The sequence below is a fragment of the Necator americanus genome, chromosome II, assembly GCF_031761385.1.
Source record: "Necator americanus strain Aroian chromosome II, whole genome shotgun sequence".
Lineage (NCBI taxonomy): Eukaryota > Metazoa > Nematoda > Chromadorea > Rhabditida > Ancylostomatidae > Necator > Necator americanus.
Window position 1 is genome coordinate 3,645,957 of NC_087372.1, and position 26,581 is coordinate 3,672,537.

Below are 26,581 nucleotides of genomic sequence, written 5' to 3' on the forward strand. Positions count from 1 at the left end.
TCCGACCACCGCCCACGGTCATCCCTCATCGGTGACAAATTTTTGGTTCTTTTTTGTTGCTCATGCTCGATTTTTCGCCGGATTGTTTGGGAATTTCCCGGAAACCCTCTGCAAGGGGTCCGCTTCTTTTCTTCATGGGATTCATCTAAATTCAAGGTTCTTGAAGTCTAGCAGGGTTGGACGTCAGAACAAAATTTTGGATCTATAAATAATATTTTCTAAGCTTCAGTTGTTCGGAGACCAGCAATTTCAGAAAACTCTACAGAATGGATCCTTCAATAAATAAGTAATAAAATAAATAAATAATGAATAAATAAATAATAGAATAAATAACAAATAAATAGATGAACAAATAAATAAATATGTATACTTCTGCTACATTTTCTCAGAACAAAAAAGCCATATCACAATTTATAAGCAGAAAAATTTCGCAAAAAAATTACGATGCTAAAATCACCCGTTATGAGATAGGGTTTGGAATGTAGTTCATAAGTATTACAGCAAAAACCCCGAAGCAAAAGCAAAAAATACCTTAAAAAATGCAAGCATCAGAGAACTCTGTAGCACCGGTTGTATCAGTTCACCCAACGATACAATTCTTTACGCACATAGGACTGAGGTATGGAACAGTATAATGTGGATTAGTGCTGAAATTACCTGACAAAGCAATTCGTACACCTGCAGGAATTGCTCTGTCGTGTAATCTCCAGAAGATGTGAAATCCACTTCGCACGGTTTAATTTCGTCAATCACGTGGATGTAAAAAGTTGCCTCGTTGGGTAAATAGATCCCTTCGGTGCTCATGAGGCCTGAGATTTTCGGGTAGATAGCAGATATTTCGCTAGTTTTTGTTGTTATTGTGGAAAATTACGACCTGAACCCTATTTACTAACGACAGAAACCCAACATTTGGAAATTTCTCTGAACATTTCTTTCGAATTGGCCACGTAGCATATGTGAAGGGCTTCCAATTCACATAGAACTGCACTCTTAGCGCTCCACATTCGGCTTCATATTTTTCTTGGTTAATGACTCACACTCGGAAATTTTCAAAACATCATCGCGCAAAAATGGCATTCAAACATTTTTTCCAGTACAGTACATCCTCTAAGAAATAAAATACCATCAGTAACAGTCATTAAATAAACAGACGTTAAATAGCAGAAGCTAGGAAATAGAAGTAATAACGATAATTTTCTTAATCCTTCTTATAAGTAATAGATAATTTCAAAAATCTTCTTATAAGTAATAGATAATTGTCTTAGTCCTTTTTATAAGACCTTCTTATAAGTCTTAGTGCCTTATTTTTTTTTTGGTTATTGACTAGTTATGCCCACCGTACCGTACACCGTAAGGTACTAAGGACAACAGGGTGCGTTGCGGCTTAAAATTCGCACTGACTCTCCGGTATGCACTCAAAAACCGCAACGATTCAAGAGGTCCACGTTCATTCACATTGAATTCCATTCCAGAGCAATCTCACGGATTGATGTACTCAGTTTTTTTTTAGACGTTCTGAGAATTAAGAATCTAAGAATCATAAGTTCTAAGAAAATCGTACAAGTAACTTCACGTAACATCTCATATGCGATTAATTCCAAAAGAATCCCCCCAAACATCTGCGCCCTCCAGCTTTTAACGACCGTTGCGGCAGATACGCGCGTTGCGAGTGCCGTACAATAGAACATATGTATGTATGTAGCTGTATTCTTCTTACGTTCCCTTGATTTCTATCTCTTTTCCTACGCGCGTATTTTCTCATCTGACATCTCATTTCTCTTTTCTTTTTTCCTCACGGAAATCCACATTTATCGAATTTATCGCGTCTTTCCGTAAATTTTCGTTCATGAATCTGCCGATTTTATCGTCATTTCAAACTTTTTTCATTTAGACTAAGCCACTGCCAATATGTCGGACCCGAAATCATACGTGAGTTCTTTTTTCGTTTTCCTAACTAGAAAAAAAAATCTACGGTAAGTGAAAATAACGTCTAACATCCAGTTGGTCGGATGAGTTTGTGATAAAAGCAAGCAATAGCCAGGCGCCCGATTGTTTTAGGATTTCTAGTTGTTTTTTTTTCGTTGAAAACTATGAAAAATGGCATTTGTTTTGTAATAAATAAATAATTCCGGGTGTTTCTAAGTAACAAAGAATAGTAGTAATAGGTTCTCATCAAATATAAACTAAAAAGAAAGATAAAATAAAAAAAGTTAAGAATATAAACTATGCATAGGACGGATCCCCTTATCTTCCTTAAAAAAAAATCCAAAGCCCCTACCAGCATATCTAAAAGTTTTTTTTTTTCTAAAAGTTTTCCGGTTTTTTTATTTAATAGTCGCAGAGACATAAGCAAGCACTAACTTTGACATAAGCGTTAGGAAGAGTTTTAAGGTAAGAACACTATTTAGTATTAGGGTAGTTATTTAATAATTGTATTTAATAATAATTTAATTGTCTTTTAATAAAATCACTTTAATTAATGATAATTAACCAATTAGTTCAATTTTATATGACTACGCTACTAATTATTACGTAATTTTATTACTATTATTACTTAATTTTGATCATATTACTAGTACGCAGTATGACCGCAAAATTAAACAGCGTACCGTAGTAACAGTAAGAAAAAAAAAGAAGAAAAGTAAAAATAACAGCAAAATAAAATCGTAACAGTAAGATACTCGACACGTATATACTACATTTATAGTCGTCGGGTCACAACAACACGAAGCATGGTGCAATTGCGTAAGCGGTTGCGCTGGAAGCGGTGCGGTTGAGCGTAGCGGTTAGGATCAAGTGCGGGCCTTTACTGCCACCTCTCGACATTGCTGCAGTTCGCGGATGGTACCACCTCGATCCCAACCGCTACGCTCCATCGCGCCGCTTCGAACGCAACCGCTTACGTAAGTGCTCCGATCGTGCTGCATGTCGTTTTGGCCCGACTATAGATATGTGCAAACATATAATTGTTTTCTTTAATAGAGCCGGACACGAGGTTGTTATAATCCCTTATTCGTGGCTAACGTTTCGGCAATATCGCCTTCTTCAGAGCCTGAAAGGGATGAAATCGAACGTGATTAATCCGATCAAACGCCTTAACCGCCCAACAAAGAAAGTCCTATGTTAAAGGCATCAGCCCACGAATCTGAGGTGGTGCAGATTTCAGGTGGAGTATTCGTATACAGGATGGGAGACTACGGAGAGGGAGGTGATTCTGTCCATTTCTTCCTAATCGCCGTAAAAAACGGCCCGGAAGATACGGCTTCATTCGTTTTGGCGCACCATTTTGTACAGGGGGTTCGATTGGAGCGCGCCAGTCTTGTGCGGCGCCGCATCTTCCGGGCTGTTTTTTACGGCAATTAGCAAGAAATGGACGGAATCACCTCCCTCTCCGTAGTCTCCCATCCTGTATAAGAATACTCCACCTGAAATCTGCACCACCTTAGATTCGTGGGGTGATGCCTTTAACCGTTGGGCTTCATAGCTACCAGTAGAAGATAACGTATGGTGCAAATATATAGTTTGGTAAAAATTTTATGCAAACAAATAATGAAATTCACCAGTATTTAACTACTGAAAGTTAGGTGACCTTAGTAGTTATCCACAGGCATTTCTCGTTTTAAAGGCATCACTCCACGAAACTGAGGTGGTACGGATTTCGGGTGGAATATTTGTATACGGGATCGTAGATTATGGAGAGGGGGTGATTCCGTCCATTTCTTCCTAATTGCCGTAAAAAACGGCTAGGAAGATGCGGCGCGTGCACAAGGCTGGCGCGCTCCAATCGAACTCCTTTGTAGAAAATAGCGCGCCGGAACGCTCGAAGCCGTATCTTCCGGGCCGTTTTTTACGGCAGTTAGGAAGAAATGGACGGAATCTCCCCCTTCTCCATAATCTACTATTCCGTATGCGAATACCGCACCTGAAATCCGTACCACCTCAGATTCGTGGGGTGATACTTTTAATTAGTCTCCTAGAGATAACCTCATATTACGGATTATACGGTAATTCATTCGAGGATGGTCATAACGAAGAACTGTGTTATTTTGTTGGTATTATTATATTTTTTGATATTTAGTTAATTATTTAATTAATTTATTGGTAATATTATAATTTTTATTCTTTTCCCATTGGTAAATCCTATGTGAACTGGCATCAAATCACAATACAAATAAGAGACAAGAAGAATTTCTTTTTTTAGTTAAATGCCACGGCGTTTGCGTTGAATTTTTTTGACTTATTATTATTACTTATTGACACATTATTTCCTTATTGTTATTGTTTTTTATAACACGTTATTATTTCAATGAATGTTTTGTTAGGACTAGCCTTCCTCACCTACTGAGGAGCCTCAAGGGAGGGTGATTGGTCGTCTAGGTAGGGGAACGATATTAAACATTACCTCTATTTTATAATTTTAGCCTTTTTGCTGCTGTCCCTCAACAGAAAAGCAGGATGTTAGTGTTTGACCAGGACCAAAATTTTCATGTGAAACGATTTCGAGACGAAACTCCTTGTGATGTGATGTTGAAAATCGTTCCGAATACAGCGTTTTTCTGTGCCGTTTGAGAATGCGGGAAAAGAGACGATTGCGAAATGCTGGCACTAAATAACATATTCGCAGCAGCAGCCGTCCGTCCACTTTTTTCTCGGATTTGTCGATTTCATTTCAGCGTCAGAGCCTTGAGATCCTCCGTAGCCATTCTTCTTTACTGTTATTTGTGCAATTTATCGGCTTAGACTAGACTAGACTAGATCGGTAGTCAGATTTCTACCGTGCTATTGAACTCCGCTCAATGTACAGTACTGTATACCTTAAAATCTCTTCTTCAATGCATGGGTGGCGCAAAATTTGGTGTGAATACTGTAAAAATAATTGGTGTGAATACTGTAGAATCTAATATCTCAATAAGTCTAAAGTTCCTTCACGAGAACCTTCATCTAAACCCACTTGATCCCCGTGATTCCGGATGCACAAAGGACTACTTTTGTCTTTCTTCTTTGTCGCTTACCGTATTGCCGGTACCTACGGTTCCGCCTTGTTTTTTTTTTCTTTTGAGTTCTACCTCGGATTTTATGCGCTCTAACTTCTTAGTTCAGAGGCAGCATACCACGAATCTGGGGTGGTACCGATTTCAGGTGGAGTATCCCCGTGTACAGGGTCGTAGATTATGGAGGCCGGGGTGGTTCCGCTCATCTCTCCCCGAATCACTGCAAGCAGCCGGCCCCTGAATGCTGTTTTGTATGATGCCTTCTATTGCAGCGCGCCACCCTTGCACGTGTAGCGTCGCTAACTGCCTATCGGGGCAGTCCGAGTCGATTTTCGACGAATCGCAGGGCGGAGGCGGCGCAAGGGGTGGAGCGTTGCAATAGATGGCGTCGTACAAAACAGTATTCTGGAGGCGGCTGATTGCAGTGATGCAGGGAGAGATGAGCGGAACCATCCCCGTCTCTATAATCTACGACTCCGCATACGGGTACTCCACCTGAAATCCGCACCACCTCAGATTCGTGGTATGCTACCTTTAAATTTCATTTCAATTCTGCTTACAGGGCTCGGTAATAAGAATTTTTTTTCCCGACTATAGCAAAGGGATGCATTAAGGAAAAAAGGAAAAGAGGGCCAATTTGTTCTTCTCGCATGCAGTCATTAATATTCCTGTGCGAGATTTTTTCCCATGGCGAACTTCGTGGTCATTTTCCACTTTTTTTGTGTTTGTGCCGTTCTCATTACGTGCATCACATCGTTCCGTATGAGCTGAATAATGGGCAGCGTATCACGGAACTGACGGTGTTGAGAATTCCCATGAATAGAAAAGGGTAGGGGATGCAGTTCACGAGCAGGAGCGTCATCAGGCACAAGTCCCTCTAGTAATTCGAAAAAAGGCGTGTGAAACCGCGTTAATTGCACCCGTGCACCTGACGATGCAACTTATTACGGGTAGTACATATGTAAAACGATGACAATCTGCAGTACGTCTACGATTGTGCAGATGGTTCAGCTATTTATTTGAGTTATGTTAGTTGAATTGCGGACAAAGAGGAGCAACAGTGAGGGACTTACGCGCGTTACAACGCGTAATAAGTTGCATCGTTGGGAAGACAGAACCACACAAGGTTGTTTCACACGCCTTTTTCTGCGTTACTAGGAGGAATTGAGCGTGAGCTACAGTTCACTTTCCTTTATCTATCCGGGAAGAGATCTCAACAGTTCCGTTGTAGGCAGCCTTTCAATTGGAAGATATCTATCAAATCACATTTCTGCAGAAATTCCTAAAAATTATCTGGTTCTAGGAAGTCTTTGCGCTTCAGTAAAGTCCTGAACCATTTCATCAAACACTATTTTCTCGCAAATTCCACCGAAAGAAATCTACAGCCGGGTTGAAACGACATGAAGTACGGTGTAGTCGCGTAAATGGTCCCACCTCGATCCGAAACGCTATGCTCGAAGCGGCACGGTGGAGCGTAGCGGTTCGGATCGAGGTGGGACCAACGAGAACTGCTGCACGAATGGTGCTAACAAGGGTCTTTGGGTCCCCGTTTCTATCCGCCTACGCTCCACCCCACCGGTTCAAGAGCAACCGTTTACCCAACTGCACTGTACTTCACATCGACTTCGAGCACCGCGGCTTACACAACTGCATCGAGCTTCTTGTTGTTTTTACCCATCTACAAGACCTTTTCTCTTCTGGCTGTTCACTGTGCTTTAGTACATTTTGTGGAGAAAAAAATTGCATTTGAACTGTTTAATTCTCTTAGGATTTCTTTATTATGCGAGAATTCACTGACATTTACGAATAATCGTTGCCAGCATAGGTGCGATCGGGAGAAGCCGCGCCCTCCTCAGGTGAAGGGGGTTCAGCTCATGGGGTGCAGCTTAAGTGAAGGGGGTCCTTTCGCCCACCCCCTAAAAGTGAATGGGGTCCCTTCCCGAACCGTTCAAAAGTGAGGGGGGCGAGAGCACCGGCTCCGACTATCGCATCTATGATTCCCAAATACGGAAGGTGGGTGTACAGTAGTCGTGTAGTGTGTACTATTCGTAGCGCCGAATTCTCATTATACGACCGACACGACCAAGCAACGCACTCGCTTCGCTCTTTTGTAAACGAACGAACGGCGTGACACCAGCAAACGTCCATATTCAATAACTTGATACAATTGCACTACGCACCGTATAGTACAAATAAACAGTAAACGATATTCTCCTCCACTTCTCTTGACCATAGATCAGCAGATGGTTGGGGCCTTTTTTTATTTGAATCGTTTCTTAAGGACAAATTTTCCGCCGTTTTCTGACAATTTTTCATGGATTTCTCTCATTGCTATACATTTGCGACAGATCTATGGTAAAATTAGGTTTAGGGAGGGGGGAGGCGCACTCAGTAGCGCTTTTTGGAAATTAATAACTTGATCAGTTAGGACCCTAAGACCTAAGCATTTAGTCTTAGAGGATCTATGCCATGTAAGCTAAAGTTACTAAGGGAAAAAAAGAATTTAGAAATAAGAAAAATAAGAGCGAGAAAGAAGAGCGAAACAGAATGGCTCCTCCCCGTCCCAACCACATTTTCTCCCAATTCTCTCACTAACAATACAGTATCTAAGGATTTTCGATTATCGAAGGATTTTCGTAGATTTTTTGATCAGTGGAACCGTCAACTCTGTCTTTTGCTGTGTTTTTCACTGCTGAATGATTTTTGGCGAATCCATGAAAGTAGGATAATGAGAAGGTTTTTTTCTCATGGGTTCATAAAGTGGAACGTAACGTAAAATGATAGTAGTATCGGAAATTATTGTGGATTTCCTCGAATTTTCTCGAATTCTAGACACACTTCTCAGTTTCAAAAAGCTGAAATTTTGGATTGCTTCATAGAAACAACGTGTAGAAATAATACTGGAAATTAGTGTGCGTTTGGTTTCACAGGCGTATTTTCTCATATGCTCGAAAATTCTAGAAGGCTGAAATTGTGGATCGTCTGTGTGGGCACCATTTGGAGGAATCTCGCGCTCTACCTCAACTAGCAAATTTTTTGAGTTCTCTGGTCAACGTAACCATAAATTCCATCTATAGCTGTTCTTTTTTTCGCTGAACCATCATGAAATATACTACTTTATTAGGAGATCCCCCCCCCCTCCCCCCGGCTCCATGGTTTCAACATCGTTCCCCTTTCTGGATGAGGAAACGAAATGAAACTGAAAGGACTGAGCGTTTATTTGCGTGTCCCCTGTCCTCTTCGACTCTCGCACATCTCGGATTTCGTAATATTGCGCGCGCGCGGCGCCGTGCGAGTTTTTGTTGCGCACGCGCCGCAGCGCGTAATGAAACGCATAAATCACATGCGGGTGGACAGGATACATTTGTTATATATGCGTCCAGCGCATTAACTGCTTGTTTATATCGAAAACTCTCGTAACGTCCATCTCATACAGAAATTTCCACATCAACAACGATGACTGCACTTCTGGAAGTGACTCGATACTATTTAATTGGGTCTTTGCATTTGCTGTTTTCCCATATTTGAAAAACATCAAGAGAGTTTGTTTATTTTCTCATTACAGATACAAAGATAAACAACGTAATTACCAGTATTATCAGCAACACATCTAGAACTACCGTAAGCACGTAACTCTACCGTACATTTAATCATCCTCCCTAGCTCCTTTTTTCTTTATTTCCCTTTTTCCTTCCTTTAATTTAGTGAAGGAAATGTAGTTGTGGGTGTGGGGGCACTCAGTGGCGCTCTTATTTTTAGACGCTCTTTCTTACTTTTTTCTCTGAGTAACGTTAGCTTACAGGTCATAGATTCTCTAAGACTAATGCTTAGGCCTTAGGGCCCCGATTGATTTAATTATTTACTTCTAGAAATAAAAGCGTCACTGAGTGCCCCCCTCCCCAAACTACATTTTACCCCATCTAGTCACTTAAAGGCATCACCCCACGAATCTGAGGTGGTACGGATTACAGGTGGAGTATTCTTTTACGGGATAGTAGATTATGGAGAGGGGGGTGATTCCGTCCATTTCTTCCTAGTTGCCGTAAAAAACCACCCGGAAGATGCGGGGCGTGCACAAGGCTGGCGCGCTCTAATCGAACTCCTTGTAGAAAATAGCGCGCCGGAACGCTCGAAGCCGTTTCTTCCGCGCCTTTTTTTACGGCAGTTAGGGAGAAATTATTCGTATACGGGATCGTAGATTATGGGATGGACGGGATCACCCTCCTTCCCATAATCTACGATCCCGTATACGAATACTCCACCTAAAATCCGTACCGCCTCAGATTCGTGGGGTGATGCCTTTAATGGGACAAGTCTCAACGCCGTTCTTCCAGAACGAGAGAAATTGCGACGAACGGGACGTCTTGTGAATCCCAGAACCAAAAAAATAAAAAAAATAAAAACTGGGAATAAAGATATGTCAATACCGAATATTAAACTAGTAACTAGTAAATAAATGCTCAATTTGTTTTTTGAAGGCATTTCCTGAAGAACTACCGCATCAGACGGAATAAAAGTAAAACAATAGGCAAACAAATAAATAACAAAAAACATAACAAAACAACAAAAAACAAGCAAGTCCAAGCACACGATTATGGAGTATTCGTACGTTTCGCTACGTAAGCTACAAATACTTCGCTATGTTGGCGAACCCACCAATGAATTGGGTCACTTACTTGTTTCTTGATGGAATTACATAAATATGGTTAAATTAGGGATCATGGGGAGATTTTAAGAAAGTATGAAAAGACGAGAATTGTGAGTATATCGTTCTAACCGGCTAGTTTCTTTCCTCTTTTATTTTGGAAATTTTCATTTATTAATCGACAAAGGAAATATTTTTCTCAAGTTACAGCCAGTTTTGTGGAAATTTGTTTGGAGAGGCTTTTTCTTTTTTGAAAAGAAAATTTGTTTAAAGTTACACTTTTGTGAAGGATAAAATACTTGGGTTGAAGTTCATACGCGGTCACGGAATAGGGAAAACTTAGGACGCTTATGCGCTTAGGATTTAAGGATAAAAAAGTTTTATTATGACAACAGAAATAGATGCTAACAATAGAAATTGCTCCGTTTTATCAATAAGTATGGTCAATAAAATAATGAATGGGTTTCGTTCATCAATCAAGTGGATTGTTGACTCTTTTCGACACAAAAACCCAGCTGAATGTGAATTTGAAGGAACGACGATCGTTGAAAGGTACTGTAATGGGACTTGGGACTCCCTAATAATTCTCTTTGGAAAAGCAATAAAATATAGAGCCGTTTCTATGGCCAGTATGTATATTTCTGCAGTCACGGTAACAAAAAAAAACTTCTTTGTTATCCCTAAACCCCTAAGGACAAAGTTTTCCCTATTATTAAAATCTGAGTGTTGTATCCTTCACCAAATTCAACTTCTAAAAAAAATTCCAATAAAATAAAAAAACAAATTTAAATAAAACATTTGATCACTCCCTAGGCTGTATGGATGCGCAGGTGGATTCCTTCAGAACTTTTTCCAATATGTACATTTTTCCAAGAGAAAAAAAACAATAAAATACATCAATCGATAAAGACAGAATATATACTGCCACGTTCTCTCTTCTCCGGTCTCTGGACATAAATAACACATTTACATAGCGCAGCGCAGCATCGCTGGGAAGATTCCTACAATTATCGACGAAAAATAGCCGGAACGTCCCTAACCTGGTACGTAGTTAACGCGTTTCCGCGTTACGAGCGCCTTATCATCTGAATCTAATGGCTCCTGCTTTTCTGGATGTCCATCAATCAATTTCTAGTGGGAGAAAATAGTCGTTCAAATGAGAAAGGTGTGATTGGAGGGAGAAATTTCTGGACGTAAGCGCTTTCTGCTCACGTCCTGTCTTTTCTAGAAAGAATTCTTACGAATATCTCATTTCTAGAATAGGATCTAATCTTGCTTAGGATTTAATTCCGATGTTAAAGCATCGCATTCTATTTATACGGTAATATAACCGTTCCAATTGCAGCAATTGCGGATAAATTAAGGAAAACGTTTTCTTTTTTCTTTAATTTTTTTTTTGTCCTGGATCTATTGTCCATACGCTATTGAAAACCAGCAGAGATAAAAAGTTGTTGCTTAGTAACTAATTAAAATAATGCGGTTGCTATGAGAATAGAGTTCTTCGAGGTCCTTACCTTTTGTACCCAGTGTTAGGAACAGCACGGAGAGCGTAAATTGCTTCCATCCTTGGGTCAGCCTCAGCCAAATTTCAAAACCCCCATTTTTTTTTAAATCAACGCTTTTTCCCCTACTACACGATTTTTTTTCCTCGTTCGATGACCTTTCTGCACAGCTGTTTGCTGTTCAAACTTATGTTTTCCGGGCGGAGCGGAAAAAAAAACCGAGAGCTAAGATAATCCTAAATGTTCACTGTATTTTGCACAGCAAATGCGAAGATTTAAGTGTTTGTGTAAATCATTTTTCCCCTGGCTCCTGGTTCATGTTATTTCACTGATTTCCAATGTATTCATCCACTGGAACGTTCCGATAATCTCAACTCAATCCGTTCATTGTATCCGCCGATTTTTTTCCCCCCGGCGAACTCTTCAATGTGCGCTGCAGCGGAGAAATTGCTGCTGCTCCTGCAATGGGGGCGGAACGGACTTTTCAACGCCTGACACCTCGCTAACCTAACTTCGCGGCTGTATGTGCTTCGATGAAGTACCGTATTCGGAATAATTCTCCTTTGATGTTAAGATGTTGATTCATAATGATGAAAGAGATGATTCATCGCTTAGAACATTGAAAAATCTCTTAATCATCACTTCTTCCAGATGAATCTGTGTTTCCTGTTAGGTTTTTTGATTCTTGCGATGGTGTGTTTGACGCCGCTAATTCTATGGTAATGTGCTAAGTCCCAGGATGGTCCCAAAATAAATGTATCGCTTATTTTTTCTTAGGTTAGGAATCGATACCTCCACTATACGGACTTTCAGTCACGAGTCTGGTTCTCCTTTTCAAATCTGAACTCTCATTCCTTGCGCACATCAGCTCTTCTCCTTCCCGCTGAGTCATCAGTCGATTTTTATGTGATTTTTGTTCACGATATTGAATTTCTTCACGTTTCTTCGTATAAAACTATCGTCGGGTTTTGCCAATCGAAGTTAGTGATCGTGTGCGCTGCCTCCTCCACAGCGGCAACACATCGCGCGACGTCGACGCACGCACTTTCGCGGACGCCACCGCCACCACCACCACCGCCGCCGCCGCCACTGAGTCACCCTATCGCAGTCTCGCAAGCCTCTTCTGTGCCGATATGACGTCCTTTCTCAAATGGTACGAGCACAACAAGGTAAGCATATAGTAGTTATATGTGTGCTATGTGTAGGAAGAACCTTTCTACCTATACGATCTCCTTATTGCTGCTTTCCTCCCGTCGTCCGTAAACCTCCGCTGACGTCTGGAGGCGATTTCATAGGTATTTCTTTGAATAATGATAGGAATAAATTTTTTTCGGAGCGGCTTTCGGAGGCCTCGGACGTAGGACTTATCCCCATATATCAGTTTTTTATCGTATAACAAATCCAATTCGTTTTAAACGACCAAAAATTTTCATTTGATTGCAAAGGATGCTTTGAAGGATCTTTCCCGTAAAGTATCAATAGTATTATCAATTCCATGGATTATCCATGGAAATATGCTCTCAAGGGCCGACGCGCGTAGTCATTTCCCAGTCTTCTCCACTTTTTAATATAGGGTAAACAATAATAGCTAGGATCTCGGATCGAATTTCTTCCAATTTTTCCAGAGCGGTTCAAACGTAGACATAGCCGTGCACATCGGTTTGATCGATAGTGGTGTTCGTTTTTTTTTACGTGACTTTTCTCAGCCGCCAACATTTTGATGAGACGAAAATATTGGCTGCAAATCATCGATAATAACTGTTAATTTTTCTATTTTCAAGTTACCTCAGTTATTGCAGCCAAAAATACTGCAAGAACAGGATTTTATATCCATTTTCCTTCTTCTACTGCACTCCTTCGTGGGGATTTTTATTCCTAGCACACCTGTAAAATTTCTCCTAAGGTTTACTTCCCGGATCATTATCAAGGGCCATGTTTTATTTATTGATTTTCCAACATAAGAATTTAGAAAAATTTGTCCCGAAAAATATGTAAAATTTGTATGATGACGATATAATGAGTTTGGGATGCGGGGATCCGTACGCAAAAGAAAATCTCTTCCCCTCTGAATTTCTTTTATTTTCGGATTTGCGCCAAAAAAAACCCATGGTTAGATTTTTCTCTACCGCTTTGAAATTTAATCCTATTCGCTCATCCTATTCGAAACTATCTGCTGCAATGGAACGTAGTACCGCGAAACGGTATCCGCAAACTATTTACACTAGCTACACTACAGTATCCTCGATCACCGTAGAGTGCACGTATTTTGTTTTTCGCATTTGCTCGCGTCCAAACCGCTTAGCACATCTCTTGTATCAGGAAAAGACACGCGAATCCTCGACGCGTAAGCGCTGTGCACTTTTCTAAGTACGCAATTACACACACACACACACACGGAATCTATTTATATCTGATTCTTTAAGTCGCTGCTACCATAAGCTACAATCTCAGCATTTTTCGATTAATTTTCGATTTCATATTAGTTCCGAGGACTTTTTTCCTTGGTTTTCGGATTCGAGGATACTATTTCACTGAGAGTGCTGGAGGGAAAAGAAATTTCTTTCCCACCAAGCAAGGCCGTGCAGAGATGCTCGCTGTCCCTATTCGGCCAGCCAGCCAGCCATCTGTCATCAATGTTTACTTTTTAAACATTGACGATGTCCATTGACACCGTTGCTGTTGAAAAGGTTTAGTCATTGCACGAAATGATATGACTAAGCGCGAGAAAAAACGATATTTTCACAGTTTGATCAGAACATTTCGTTTTGACGATTTCTATCTGACAAAGCAAGGAAAAAAAAAGAGAAGAATTTCTGTGCTGGATTGAGAGCTTCTTTCTCGCTATTGCCAATTTTTTTTTGAAAAAAAGAGGTAATTTTTGATTTCGATCGATGCAATAAAACCAGTTGTTGTGTGGATTATAATACAGCATATAATATTATTTTAATAATCTAACTTTTCTAAAATTAGCTATCATTTTGATTAATTTTTTTCTATAGTTTTTTTAAATTTCTAAATTCTTATAGTAAATACATAATATAATATAGAAGGATAGAAAAGAACAGAAGGGGAAGAGCGGTGTGGGATGCTGATGGATACCATACTGCACCGGGATCGGTAAGATTGAGGGTTTGAGGAGTGGACTTGTTGACCCACGGCTCTTGGATACGGTAGTTAGATTGTTAGAGCGATCCTTAAAATCCTTAAAGACTCCTTAAAATCGTAATTCACACTAAAAAGAAACTCTGGTCATAGTGGCTGAACACATTTAAATGGTGCACGAATGATTCAGAACGCATTAAATATTAATGTACCATTATTGGTTCGTAAATGAAAACAGCGATATCAATGTCCCAGTGATAGAAGAGAATTTTGTTGAATTCTAGTCAGAATTTGAAAAAAAGATAAAAAAAAATCCTGGAGTTGATATCGATTCGTATACGATGCTGAAGATCCCAGATTTTGTGAGGTCATTGTTTTTTTTTTCTTAGATGAACCTATCTCTTTTAGAGTTCAACCTCAACTTCATTTTTTATGAGGTTGAACCGCAATAGAATCTCAAAGCAATCATACAGTATCATAAAATTTAGGGCCATCGTTATGAGACAAGCCAATGTGAACTTTATGAATTTCTGAAATTTGTCGGTAAAGTACTAATTTTTCGTCTTTTCTCATAGCGAAGCAACGTTCTCGTTGACTCGATAGCAGGAAGGGAAAAGCGCAGTTTTCGACAATGGGTTTATCGAAGAAACTACTGATAACAGTCGTTATCTACCGTAGCGTACGTGAAGCATCGGGAACGAAAGCGGTTTTTTTTTTCCAAAGGCATCACCCCACGAATCTGAGGTGGCGCGGATTTCAGCTGGAGTATTCGTATACGTGGATCGCAGATTAAGGAGAAAAGGTGATCCCGTCAATTTCTTCCCAATTGCCGTAAAAAACAGCCCGGAAGATGCGGCGCGTGCACAAGGCTGGCGCGCTCCAATCGAACTCGTTGTAGTAAATAGCGAGCCGGAACGCCCGAAGCCGTATCTTCCGGACTGTTTTTTTACGGCGATTCGAAAGACTCCACCTGAAATCCGTGCCACCTCAGATTCATGGGATGATGCCTTTAATATAAATCAATGAGAGAAGGAATTACTGATTTCCTTCATTTTCATTCAATTGACGTCTGTTGTCGACCAGAGAAATCAGAGAAAATGAATTTCCCGTGAAGATGTGCCTTTTTGCATGTATCTATATAACTGGAAAGCGAGGATGAGTGAAAAATTCCTATCTCGCGTGCGAATCTCGTAAAATTTTATTATTCTCTCAAAAAATGGAATACATTTAGGATTTGTGTCCTTAAATATGATGATCTTTCGCGTTAATAGCCACATTCTCCTGTGAAATGAAGCTATTTCTTGCTAAATTCAAATCTAAATTCAAATAAACTCTTTCAATGAGAAATTTATGTGAGGGGCTAAGAAACGTAAAATATTTTTCTATGCGATTTAGGACCTCAGATCCGCGTTTCTCAAATAACTGGTCAATGATTCTTGAGTCCTGTTTCTCCTTTTTTTCGTTCCAAACTTAAGCTTTTAGGCGAAAGTTCACCTTTTATCAAGATACTTTCAAGGTGTAGATTGCTTTAACTTCTCAGAATAGTTTTTCTACAAATTTTATGGCATTAGAATAAGAAAAAAATACATGAGAATGGGAATTCAGATTCAGTAAACGAATCCAGTTACGAAGCGAAGTACAGTCATTAAACAAAAGTAATACATACATGTTCTCAGACAAACATTACTGTAGGTTCCACAGATTCCAACGTAAATTTTATGGATTCGTTCGTTTTACCGTTTTCTTTTCAAAAAGACGTTTCTGCACTTAGTGAGTTTTGCAAGCACTTGTGGTGTTTTTCCCGAAACACGTACGTGGACGGAAATTGCTTGCAAAATTGTAGTCAATTTTGTCGCAAATCATGCAATCACATAGACACGGGTTTGTCAAAGTTTCCACGGAATTTTCGCAGGATTTTAAAGGCGTCCATTATTTTTTCTGGCCTTATTAAATATCGCTACTTTTTAAAAAAATTTTCGAAGAAGATTTATTTATCTGGATACTGCTTGGTGCAATCTAATCCCCTCAGGGGATTTGAGAATGCTGGAGAATATCTTTGAGATCGCTGGTTGCCTTGCGGACCCGCGAGCAAAATTTTGCTGATTCTTTCTGTTCCTTCCGGTCGTTGTTGTTTGCTTGTTGTTGTTGTTGTGTTGTTGTTGACGAATAGAAGTAGCGCAGGCGAGCAGCTCCAAAATTGAAAATCTATATCGCCTCGTGTTGGCTCGGCCCGTATTCGAGCTTTACTATATATGTTAGTGCTGCTAGACATAATCCATTGGCATATTCAGGGAAGCGATCCGAAAAAGGTGGGTCCTGTCGCTTATTTTGTGGTGGTGGTGGTGAGGTTAGGTGAAGGAAAACCTAGCTAGCCACTAACCTTAAACCTCTTCTCTTTAAAATAAGAGTACTTACTGTGCATTCGAGGCCCATTCTTATTACCAATTTCTTATTGGAAATCAATCTCTGTACGTGTATTTATCGCTGAGAACATCCAAATCCATTTTTTTCTTCGAAAAAAGTCCCCTACAGTAGAGTAGGGTACGAATTGCGGGTGAAACTCGTCCGTTGACGGTCCCATTACGAAGCAACTATTTCTCGCATTAATATTCTAAATGCATCAATTCATTCGCGTAGTTTCAGCGTTCGTGTTTCGTAGTCTTTCGGCCTCGATGGCTTTTTTTTTAAAGCTGGATAGGCTTTATTCACAGTACATCTGATCGTTCTCTGCACTCATCATCTGATGGACGGATATATTATTTCAGTCGACGACGAGTAACATCTCTGTCCACACTTTTTTTCGATGAATATTTACACAACGAAAATATGCTGCGAAGGTTCTCGAAATATGAGAGGAAACAGCGGCGAATACAGTAATAACAATAGAAGTAATGGCTGTTATTTTAATATAAAAATAACCGCTGATAATAATAACAATAATAATAAATACATAGGTAGTCATAAAAAATTTATAATGGCGTTCTGTAGTATGTGTTAGGGACCCAGTGGTATAACTCCCGTTTCGAACTTTTCCCTGACCGATGATGGAAATTCATGCACTGCATCCACAAATTTCCAGAACTGTTCTTTTTTTTCTCGCACGTTGAACCTGCAGAACGATTTTACGTTTTCAACGTGCGGCGAGTAGAAAAAAAAGTGCACTTTTGAGAACGTTCCATAAATCGCGGTCAAGGACGAGGACACACACATAATGGGGGATTTTCACGGCAGTGGATAGTAGGGATAGAGGTGTATGTAACACGTGTGAGTATTGACCCGATGGAAATAGGGAAAGGCAGCAGAGTATGTAGGAGTTGAGGAGAAGGTCCCGCACCGAAAATTAGTCGTTCAATTAGGTCATTTCCTAGAAATCGAGCACTATTTGGTCTAGAGTTCCCCTTTGAAACGTTTATAATTTGCTACGATCGTTCACTTTACAACACACAGAGTCATTCACGTTTCCATTTACCTCCGGAAAGTCGTGTGCACTGCGTTCTTTCGCTTTTCTTTTTTCTTTTTTTCTTTTTTCTCTTGAAAGGACCCATATATTTTATGTGATTGGAGCCCATTGACAATGGCACGATGACAAAGGGGCGCTCACCATCAACGTGATTGACGTCGTTTTAAGTGCTCATTTTTGTTTGTGGAGTAGACTTCTGGACGCACGAATACCTAAGGGGGCAATATTTATTTCATATTTATATTTTATAACTTACTTTATGTTTTTATATTTCATGCGCGATTTGAAAAACAAATAATGTTGCAGTGTCAGTTGCAGAATAATCAGAAAAGTAATTGCAGAAAACGCAAATACTAAAAGAACACTAAAAATAGCAAAGCAATAAAAATAATAACAAAATAAAAAATGGACGCTAAAAAATAAACTTTATACTGAAGGAATATAGAAGTATATAATATAATTCATAATATTGTTTTTATTTTTTTTAAATTTTTTATATAATATAATTTCTATAAATATGCTATAATATACTACAACAAAAAATATACTATAATAAAAATATATACTCGTTACATCTAAACAATTTTGGGCAAATTTTTTCCAGAATCATCGAGTGACTCATTTTTTCCAGGGAGAGGAACCACATCTCTAATAAAAAGTCCAAAAGACCGCTTTAAAAAAATTACTATAAATAAGTATAACTAAATTAAAATAAATTAAACATAAATGTAAATGTAGACTATACACAACTATATTCAATAATTTTTTTATTTCTAATAAATTTCTCTCTTCCAGCCTGTGCCCTACCGTAGTGTGCTCCAGGAGAAAATCGAGCCCGGACAGACTTTGATCGTCAAGGGTTCGACCATTGATGAATCACAAAGGTAGGGGGAGGGAAATTCCTGGCGGATTTTTCTGTTTTCTGTTTAATCTGTTTGTTTGATTTGTGATTTGAATGTTTTGCGTACGCGTTTTTAGGTGTTATTATTTTTTCCTTAATATTTTAGGTTCACCATCAATTTGCACTCGAAGTCGGCAGATTTCTCCGGCAACGATGTTCCATTGCATATTTCCGTTCGTTTTGATGAGGGAAAAGTAAGTAGTTAATGTTATGTTCAAGGTTTTATGACCATTTTCTCATTTCATCTTAAAATCTCAAGACTTCTCTGCAGTGCTGCGTAAGCTGCTGGTTGCTACCCATATTTTCTTCAGATGCTTCTTCGTTGCTTGATGATTTTCTCCATTGCGCTTTGTTTTCTCCTCACATGTCAATCAAGCGCGCTTTTTAAAGTGCAAGCCTTTCTTTTCACGTGTTGGTGCAAATTTTGTTTTCCTACTGTGATTCCCTGGAAAGAATTCGAGAATAGGGACTTTGGGGGACAGTTTTAATTAATCACAAATTCCTCCAATAACGGTCGCGCTTCATTAATTTCCGCATTCTATCATCGTGAACTAATTACTCGCTTACATCGCTAATTAATTACATCATTAATCACGGAATCAATCGAGGTAATCAATACTTAATTAGCTCATAGCCGATAAGTAATATGCTCCTGATATAAGCAAGTTAAAGGGATATTTCGGACTAGAATGAAAGAATATTCCGGAATATTCTGGACTACAGTTATTATTATAGTAATTATGAGGAACGTCACATTTTCTTGCTATAATATTTTCGAGGGCCCCAGTGCTTCAGGATTTAATCTCGTTTGGAAGTTCTCCTCCTCTTTCACCCAACACATCCCAGCCCAGCCTAAGGATGAAAAAACTAAAAACAGGATGAAAGGTAGCCCAGCGTAGGTGACCTAATGCTGTCTGCATTTAATTTTACTTGCATTCTCAGCTGTGCTGCTTCCATCCGCGTGGTAAAGCGTGGCGCCGATTAGTAGTCGCGTGTGTATTCCTCTCATCAACGCTATGTTTTGCATCCATCCTCCCCTGTTCTGCACTATAGCAACGGGGAACGAGCAGTTTTCGATCGAAATCACAAGGGCATCGCAGACGAAAAAAAACAGCAGGGGGAAATTGCGTCGTCGTTTCTTTGGAAGCGCAGCCGCGTACATCTAACTGACTGGTACGTATGAGATAAATTTATGGAAGCATCAGTTGGGATAAAAACTCTTCTGAATCACTTTGAATCGCTAGGAAGTAATAAAGCACTTTGAAGCTTTATTACTCCCTAGTGACCGTAGAGTATTAAAGGATAAAGTGTCTGGCGTTAATCAATCTGTTTGGGATCCGCCACCGCGTTCAGTTCAATTAAGAATCGTTTGAGGCTTACGGACGCATTTCTAGCCTACACAATGATTTGCGGCGGTTAACCGATGTGTCAAGTCGGAATTTTTATCCTTTATCCTCTCAGGCAAGTCCCCGGTACCAATTTATCAATCTCGGAAGGATAAAAGGGTTGTTTAGCCCCAGGGCGGTTTCGAACCATCGATCGATCGTACAGTCGCAGCGGAAACTCTTACCGACACTTGCTAAATCCCGCCCTAGTTTATTGTAAGGGATAAGGTTGCAAATGTTATTCTGACACTCATATTATCTACACATTTCCTGCGGGCAACGTTTCAAAAAAAATCGATACAGTGAGCAGGGAATTGGACTATCCTGCGATTTTTTCAATCGATACGATTCCGTGCCTGATTATAGGTACAGTACAGATGTGTCCTGTATTAGATGGGGTGCTGAAGGAAACATAGGCATAACATGAAAAAATGCTGCTAATTTCCATCATGATGGTGTATTTTTGTATAAATTCTGAATAGTAGGAAGATATTCTCTTGGATGTAGTAATTTAGCCGTCAGCCAGATTACATTTAAATAATTTTACACCTACAAATGCTAGAAATGTCCCCGCCAACAAAATTACGCGTTGAATCTTGGTCAGTCCCTGGTTTTTATAAACTTCAAAAACATCCTCCATAGAATAGGAATTCGCATCAGTCATGGATGCACTTTTTTGTTCCGCGTTCGCACTTTTACGTAGTCCACAAAGGATTAATGATGGCCGAGACCATTTGGGGAGAGATCGATGCAAAGAACGAGCATAAAGCGTGATATTTCTTGCCATTCTGCAGCGAAGGAACCGGATAATCGATGCCGATGCCAGGGAACCAACTGCTTCAGTTGAAGGAATCACTCCACGAATCTGACGTGATATGGATTTCCGATGGTCAAAGACTATACAGGATCGTAGATTGGAGAAACGGGTGTGATCCCGCTCATTTCTTCCTAATCGCCGTAACCCCCGCTTCTCGGCATTTTCCAGGCCGTTTTTTTTTCTACGGCAATTGCGGGAAGAAATGGACGGAATCACCCTCTTCTCCATTATCCACGACTTCGTATAGGCATAACCCATCTGAAACCCGTACCACCCAAGATTCGTGGGGTGATCCCTTTAAGGAAAAAGTCTGTAAAGAAAGATTTCGAATTCCGTGTCTCGGCTGACAATATCCACAAGTGCAAACGATGTTTTGGAACACACAACGGCTGTTGGAACGAATGCTTCCCGAATATTCCCCGAACAATCGTTCTAATGCAAACACCGGATAGCAGCCAAATAAAGAACGAACAAAAAGTAAAAACGAGCGAACAGACAAATTTTGCATCGAATTTTCCTTGCAGTAAAGCTATTTGACTGGATCCTCCAGAAGTATAAAATGCGAGAAAATCAAGCTAAAAGATAGATAATGTTCTTTCAAATAAATAAAAAAATTCAACATATGAAAGTTATGCCTGAATTAACGACCGGGACTCATTTGCCTAAATCACTTCTGCGCCTGTTCTTCTTCTTCTTATCCGGGGACTCGCCTCCTCTCCTATCACAATAGAAGACGCGTCGCGGTTGTGTGGATGGACATGAGTACTCCTGCCCATACAAATAAAGACAATTGGAATTTCCAGAACTTTTTCATCAACAACGAAAGCTGATCACAGAAAATAATAATTTAGTTCCAAAAGTATTGTGTAAGTAGTAGTAGACTACTAGTACTAAAAATACTCGCGAAAACCGTACCGTAACTCGTTTAGATTGTCATGAACACATTCTCGAACGGGGAATGGGGAAAGGAAGAGCGTAAATCGTGCCCAATCAAGAAGGGAGATTCGTTCGATATCCGAATTCGAGCTCACGATGATCGATTCCAGGTTCGTTTTTTTGCTCTGATCTTATGGATGCACGACATGGATCGATTTTTTGAACGTTGGCCTGCCTATAAATCCCAAATATAATGTCGCGAAATGATTATTCGAGTTTAATCACCTTTTTTTCGCGCGAACGAGGAGAAAATGAAAGAGAAACTGTATGGAAAAATAAACGAGAAATCCATCAACGAGAGACTATCGACCAAACAAGTACAAATAATGGGAATTGCTTTGGAATTCGAAATTGAAATTTGATCTGGCCGCATTTTCACTTGGTTTTTTTTTTGTATTTAATGACCACGAAATTTCTTTACTGTCATGTTAGAAACGCTTCTTGTTGTTGTTTTGACAGGGATCTCTAGAAATCCAAAGAAAATGTTATTGTAAATGGGTAAATGAACGATGTTATTGGTGTATTATTTACAAAACAGATTCAAGAATTGGTGCAAGGAGGCAAAGCGAATGAAAAACTTTTTAACATGCACAGAAAAATCTAAACAGACGTTATTCTCTAGCAAATGTAGCTCGGAGAAATTTTGGCGGGAAATTTTACAGCGGGATTTTGGCGAATTGATCCAGAAATTCCCCTTGATCTGTTCGAATTCGGTTCGATTGATCTTATTTGATCTAATCAGCTTGCATCGATTATTTAGGCTCGGTACTGGCCGGTTCCCGATTCCTCCGATTGTTGCTCGGTTATACTGTATTGTAGTAATGTGCTCTATTTTATCCGTATACAGTTGACAGTTCCATTCCAGGTCATCATCGATCAAAAAGAATTCAAGGACTACGAGCACCGTCTGCCGCTCACTTCGATCACTCATCTTTCAATTGATGGCGATCTGTACCTGAACCATGTGCACTGGGGTGGAAAGTACTACGTAAGTGACCACCGTAAATCTCTTTGCTTCACTTCTGAGATCAGATCCTAGAATTTATCATCGATTTTTTCCCCGCTACGATAGGGATGTCACATGATCGTCTGCGGTCGTTGCACCAATAATCCAATAATCAAATGATTCTTTTTTCACTTTTTTTTTCTATTGTTTCTTGTTTACCAAATGACGCGTCATGTGGACCGACTTTTGCTCGTTCGCTCAGGAATGCGAGCATCGATTTGTCAAACATGTCCGGCGGCTCGCTTTTTTTTCCTTCTAAAGATTTTGTGATTACGGTAACATTATTTTTGATTGCTCCAGTAATTTCACTTTACAAGTGGAATCTACATTACCATGATCAGAAAATATATATGTATATAATTAAATATATATATATAACATAATACACAAACAATACAATATAGTAATATATAACATATATTGCCAGAGGCGCATCCTCAAAAGAAACTCTAGCGTGCCCTCTAAATTTGCTGAGATTGCTGAGATATTAGGAAGGTTAAGGAAGCATTGGGGAAAAAATTCAGTGTTTTTTTTTCTATGAGAATCCCGATGTCATCCGATGCCTGGAATCTGTTGTTTCTCCGATCAATAACTGCGCCATTTGGTCGTTCACGGCATTTGATGAGGTCGTATAGCGAACGGAACAAGTCCTTTTCTCTGCTAATCTTCTCAGAAAAATACGAAAATTTCAGAAAAAACATACTCAATCATTGTTCATGGGGGATTATGCTAACCATAGATCGGTTCCATTTTGAATTTTTCGCTTTGTTTAGCGTTTTTTTTTAATATAATAATAGTACGACTCTGGTGCATCCAAAAAAACTACGTATTGATCTCGGACCCACCTCTCTATGAAAAGCATAAAAGAAAGGGGAATGGAATAAAATAAAAAGAAAGTTAGGAATAAAAACATTCATTGAACAGCGAGACGAACGAACGAAGCGTCTCCGTTCTGACTTGTAGAGCACAATTTGAGATCATATTTCGGAAAAAGTTATTAGAGTTGAAATAAGTCAAGAAAATCCTTTTTGTAGGGATTTCTATCGCAAAAAATGACGCGCTATTTTTCAAGCGCTCCTATAGAGATTTAAAATTTTCTCTTTCTTCTTTTTATCACCTACATAGTCCGAAATATTTTTAGTTATCACTCACCTGAAGTTTTTCTTATTTTGAGATTGGCCACTAGTGTTCAAGTGTTGCCACAAAGAAAGCTCTTCTCACATTCATATTAAAGAAAAAAAGACTTTGAAATAAAACTAAATAATCAAATTTAAGTATCTGAGAAATAATAGATCAGAAAGTTGTGCAAAGTTCATGTCCCTGGATATTCTTATTCTTTATAATTAACTACTAATCTTTTCAATTCACCTCTTTTTGAAAACGTAAATTGAAATATTACTTAAAAATATACTTTAGGGATAGAGTAAGCAAAGAAGAAATTTTCAGAATCCAGAAAATTACAGATAAACTAGGGACATTTACAAACTTAGGTTATTTTTTTTTTGAAAACGTGAACACGTGATTTTTCGCTGGTAGTGAACTAGGGTTTTTTTCTCTTCTCACCATTCGCGTGCCTTCTTTGCTGATACATCGACCATAAATCGAAACGCGTTCCTCTGGGTTCGACAGCGACCAACGATGGCGCCAGTGTTAGTGCCTTTAGGGTGACAACTAATGTTTACTTAGTGGTGACAAATATTAAACACTAGTCCCCAGAGTCGTCGTACAACAAGGTCATACAGAAGAGTACAGAAGAATGATTCAGTGCCGATGACACAGCAGGGGATTGATGGACTGAGTGGAAGTTTTGAAGCGGCCGATACGGTCTTCGGATACATTTCAGATGTATCATAGGGGGGTTACTTTCAGTTTTTCAGCGAAATTTTCTCCTCCTTTTTTTGCTTGACCTTGGATATTTACATTAATCTGTACATATTATTATATTTATATTTATGATTATTAAACAATTGATTTTCATATTTATTACATTTGATCACATTTGTTAAATTACATTTGATATTTATTACATTTATTATATCACATTTATATTTATTTATATTTGCATTGATTTTTGAGAACGAAAGTATGGTTTGGATCAGAATATCGTCAGACTGAACGAGATGTCTTCAAAATAAGCCGAAAAAGTGCACAACACTCTGTCAGAGATCACATCGGCATCACATCTGATTTCTTTGTCATATCTGGAAGAGCCTCTTATTTTATTGCAGATGAATATAGTGTGATTTTCAGCCCGTCCCCTATGAAAGCGGTATCGCTGCCGGGTTCCAAGTCGATAAAACCCTCCTCATCTTCGGTACCGTCGAGAAGAAGGCGAAACGTTTCAATGTCAACCTACTTAGACGAAATGGAGACATTGCGCTGCATTTTAATCCACGATTTGATGAGAAGGTAAATTTTTCTTCCAAGTTATTCCTATGAGTGTCTTGGGTATGATTGTAGCACTTTCTCACTCCCAATTCCAACCTTTTCGGTGAATTTTTTTTCCTTTTATTTTCTCATTCTTTACTAGGCTACGGTCCTACGCTTGTGAGTTCTGTAAAAGTGCTCCTCTAAGAACAACAGCAAAAATGTTTGATTTTTCTTTCAGGCCGTAATTCGAAACGCATTGGCGGCGAACGAGTGGGGAAATGAGGAAAGAGAGGGGAAGATGCCTTTCGAGAAAGGTGTTGGATTTGACCTCGCCATCAAGAACGAATCCTACGCATTCCAGGTGAGTGTGATGACATTATCAAGTCGTTTCTCTAGCAGGTTTCAGGTCAAACAATGCTCTTTCTGGATTTAGTCACTAAGCACACACAGAGGGTTCTAGACTCTAAGGGCTGTCAAATGTTAATAACTTTCAGCATTTCTGTCTTTTATATACCAAAGAAGTTTTTTTTCTCCTCGTTTCGAAAGAAAAAGAGAGCCGCTCATCTTCTTAAAGGGAAGATATCCGACGTGAACCGCATGTAGAGTCCTCTTCAAGTTTCTGTTCACCTGGATTTCATTATGGAACCTTTCTGCGTGCCCGTGGTCTAGCTGGTCCTCAAAAATCATCGATTAATCACCTTATCGATCGAGAGCAAGGGGAATTGACTACCCTTTTAAGTATAAGTGACAAATATATTTATATTTTTTCTAGAAATATTCACAGCGGGTTGCAAATAAATTAACTATTTGAGAACTGTCGCATAGTTTACTGTAATAGTACCTCACCTCATTCTACAACTACGTGCGAATTCTTAACGGATAGAGGTAGTGCGTGGTCAAAATGAGACGAAATTCGATGCACTTGGGTCAGCGGCTGGGTACGCTCTAAGCGTTGCAGTTATCGAGATGGGACCTTCGCTGTCAGCACCCATCGTCGCAAGTTCGCAATGGTCCCACCTCGATTCCAACCGCCATCTTCACGGCGTTGTTTGGAGCGCAGCCGCTTACGCAATTGCACCATGCTTCATTGGTCGTTTTGACCCGACCATAAACAAATCTGGAATTTTTGCTTCCCAACGTATCAAACGGTTTTGTTTATGTCGTTAGCTCGTTTTGAAGAATAATATACATTTTTTTTTGCAGATCTTTGTGAACGGCGAGCGCTTCACATCATTCGCTCATCGTTCGGATCCCAACGACATCACCGGCCTTCAGATCCAAGGTGACATTGAGCTGACCGGCATCCAGATCCAGTAAAGAGCACTGCCGAGAAATGCTTGATGTCTATGTGCGCTTTGATCTATCCATGTTCGACTGAATGATATTCCCTTTTTTCCATTTACACACTGTTATACATTACTAATCAAGCAGCTGTATGTGGTTTTGTTCTCGTTTTCTTTTGTATT

The 26,581-nt window shown here is 39.5% G+C and overlaps 1 protein-coding gene across 2 annotated transcripts; it reads left to right on the forward strand.

Annotated features, from left to right (window-relative positions):
- Positions 1 to 1,908: 1,908 nt before the first annotated feature.
- Positions 1,909 to 26,432, forward strand: RB195_016776 (uncharacterized protein; the record flags this gene model as incomplete). 2 transcript variants are annotated; one of them, XM_064183473.1, is made up of 8 exons in its annotated part: positions 1,909 to 1,929; positions 18,496 to 18,584; positions 18,708 to 18,795; positions 21,733 to 21,849; positions 22,605 to 22,727; positions 24,996 to 25,154; positions 25,354 to 25,476; positions 26,319 to 26,432. In XM_064183473.1, the coding sequence occupies 8 exons, from the start codon at positions 1,909 to 1,911 to the stop codon at positions 26,430 to 26,432; spliced, it is 834 nt and encodes a 277-aa protein (XP_064039353.1). The 2 variants fall into 2 exon arrangements, with proteins under 2 accessions (XP_064039353.1, XP_064039354.1); XM_064183472.1 differs by lacking the exon at positions 1,909 to 1,929 and adding an exon at positions 12,272 to 12,307.
- Positions 26,433 to 26,581: the final 149 nt, after the last annotated feature.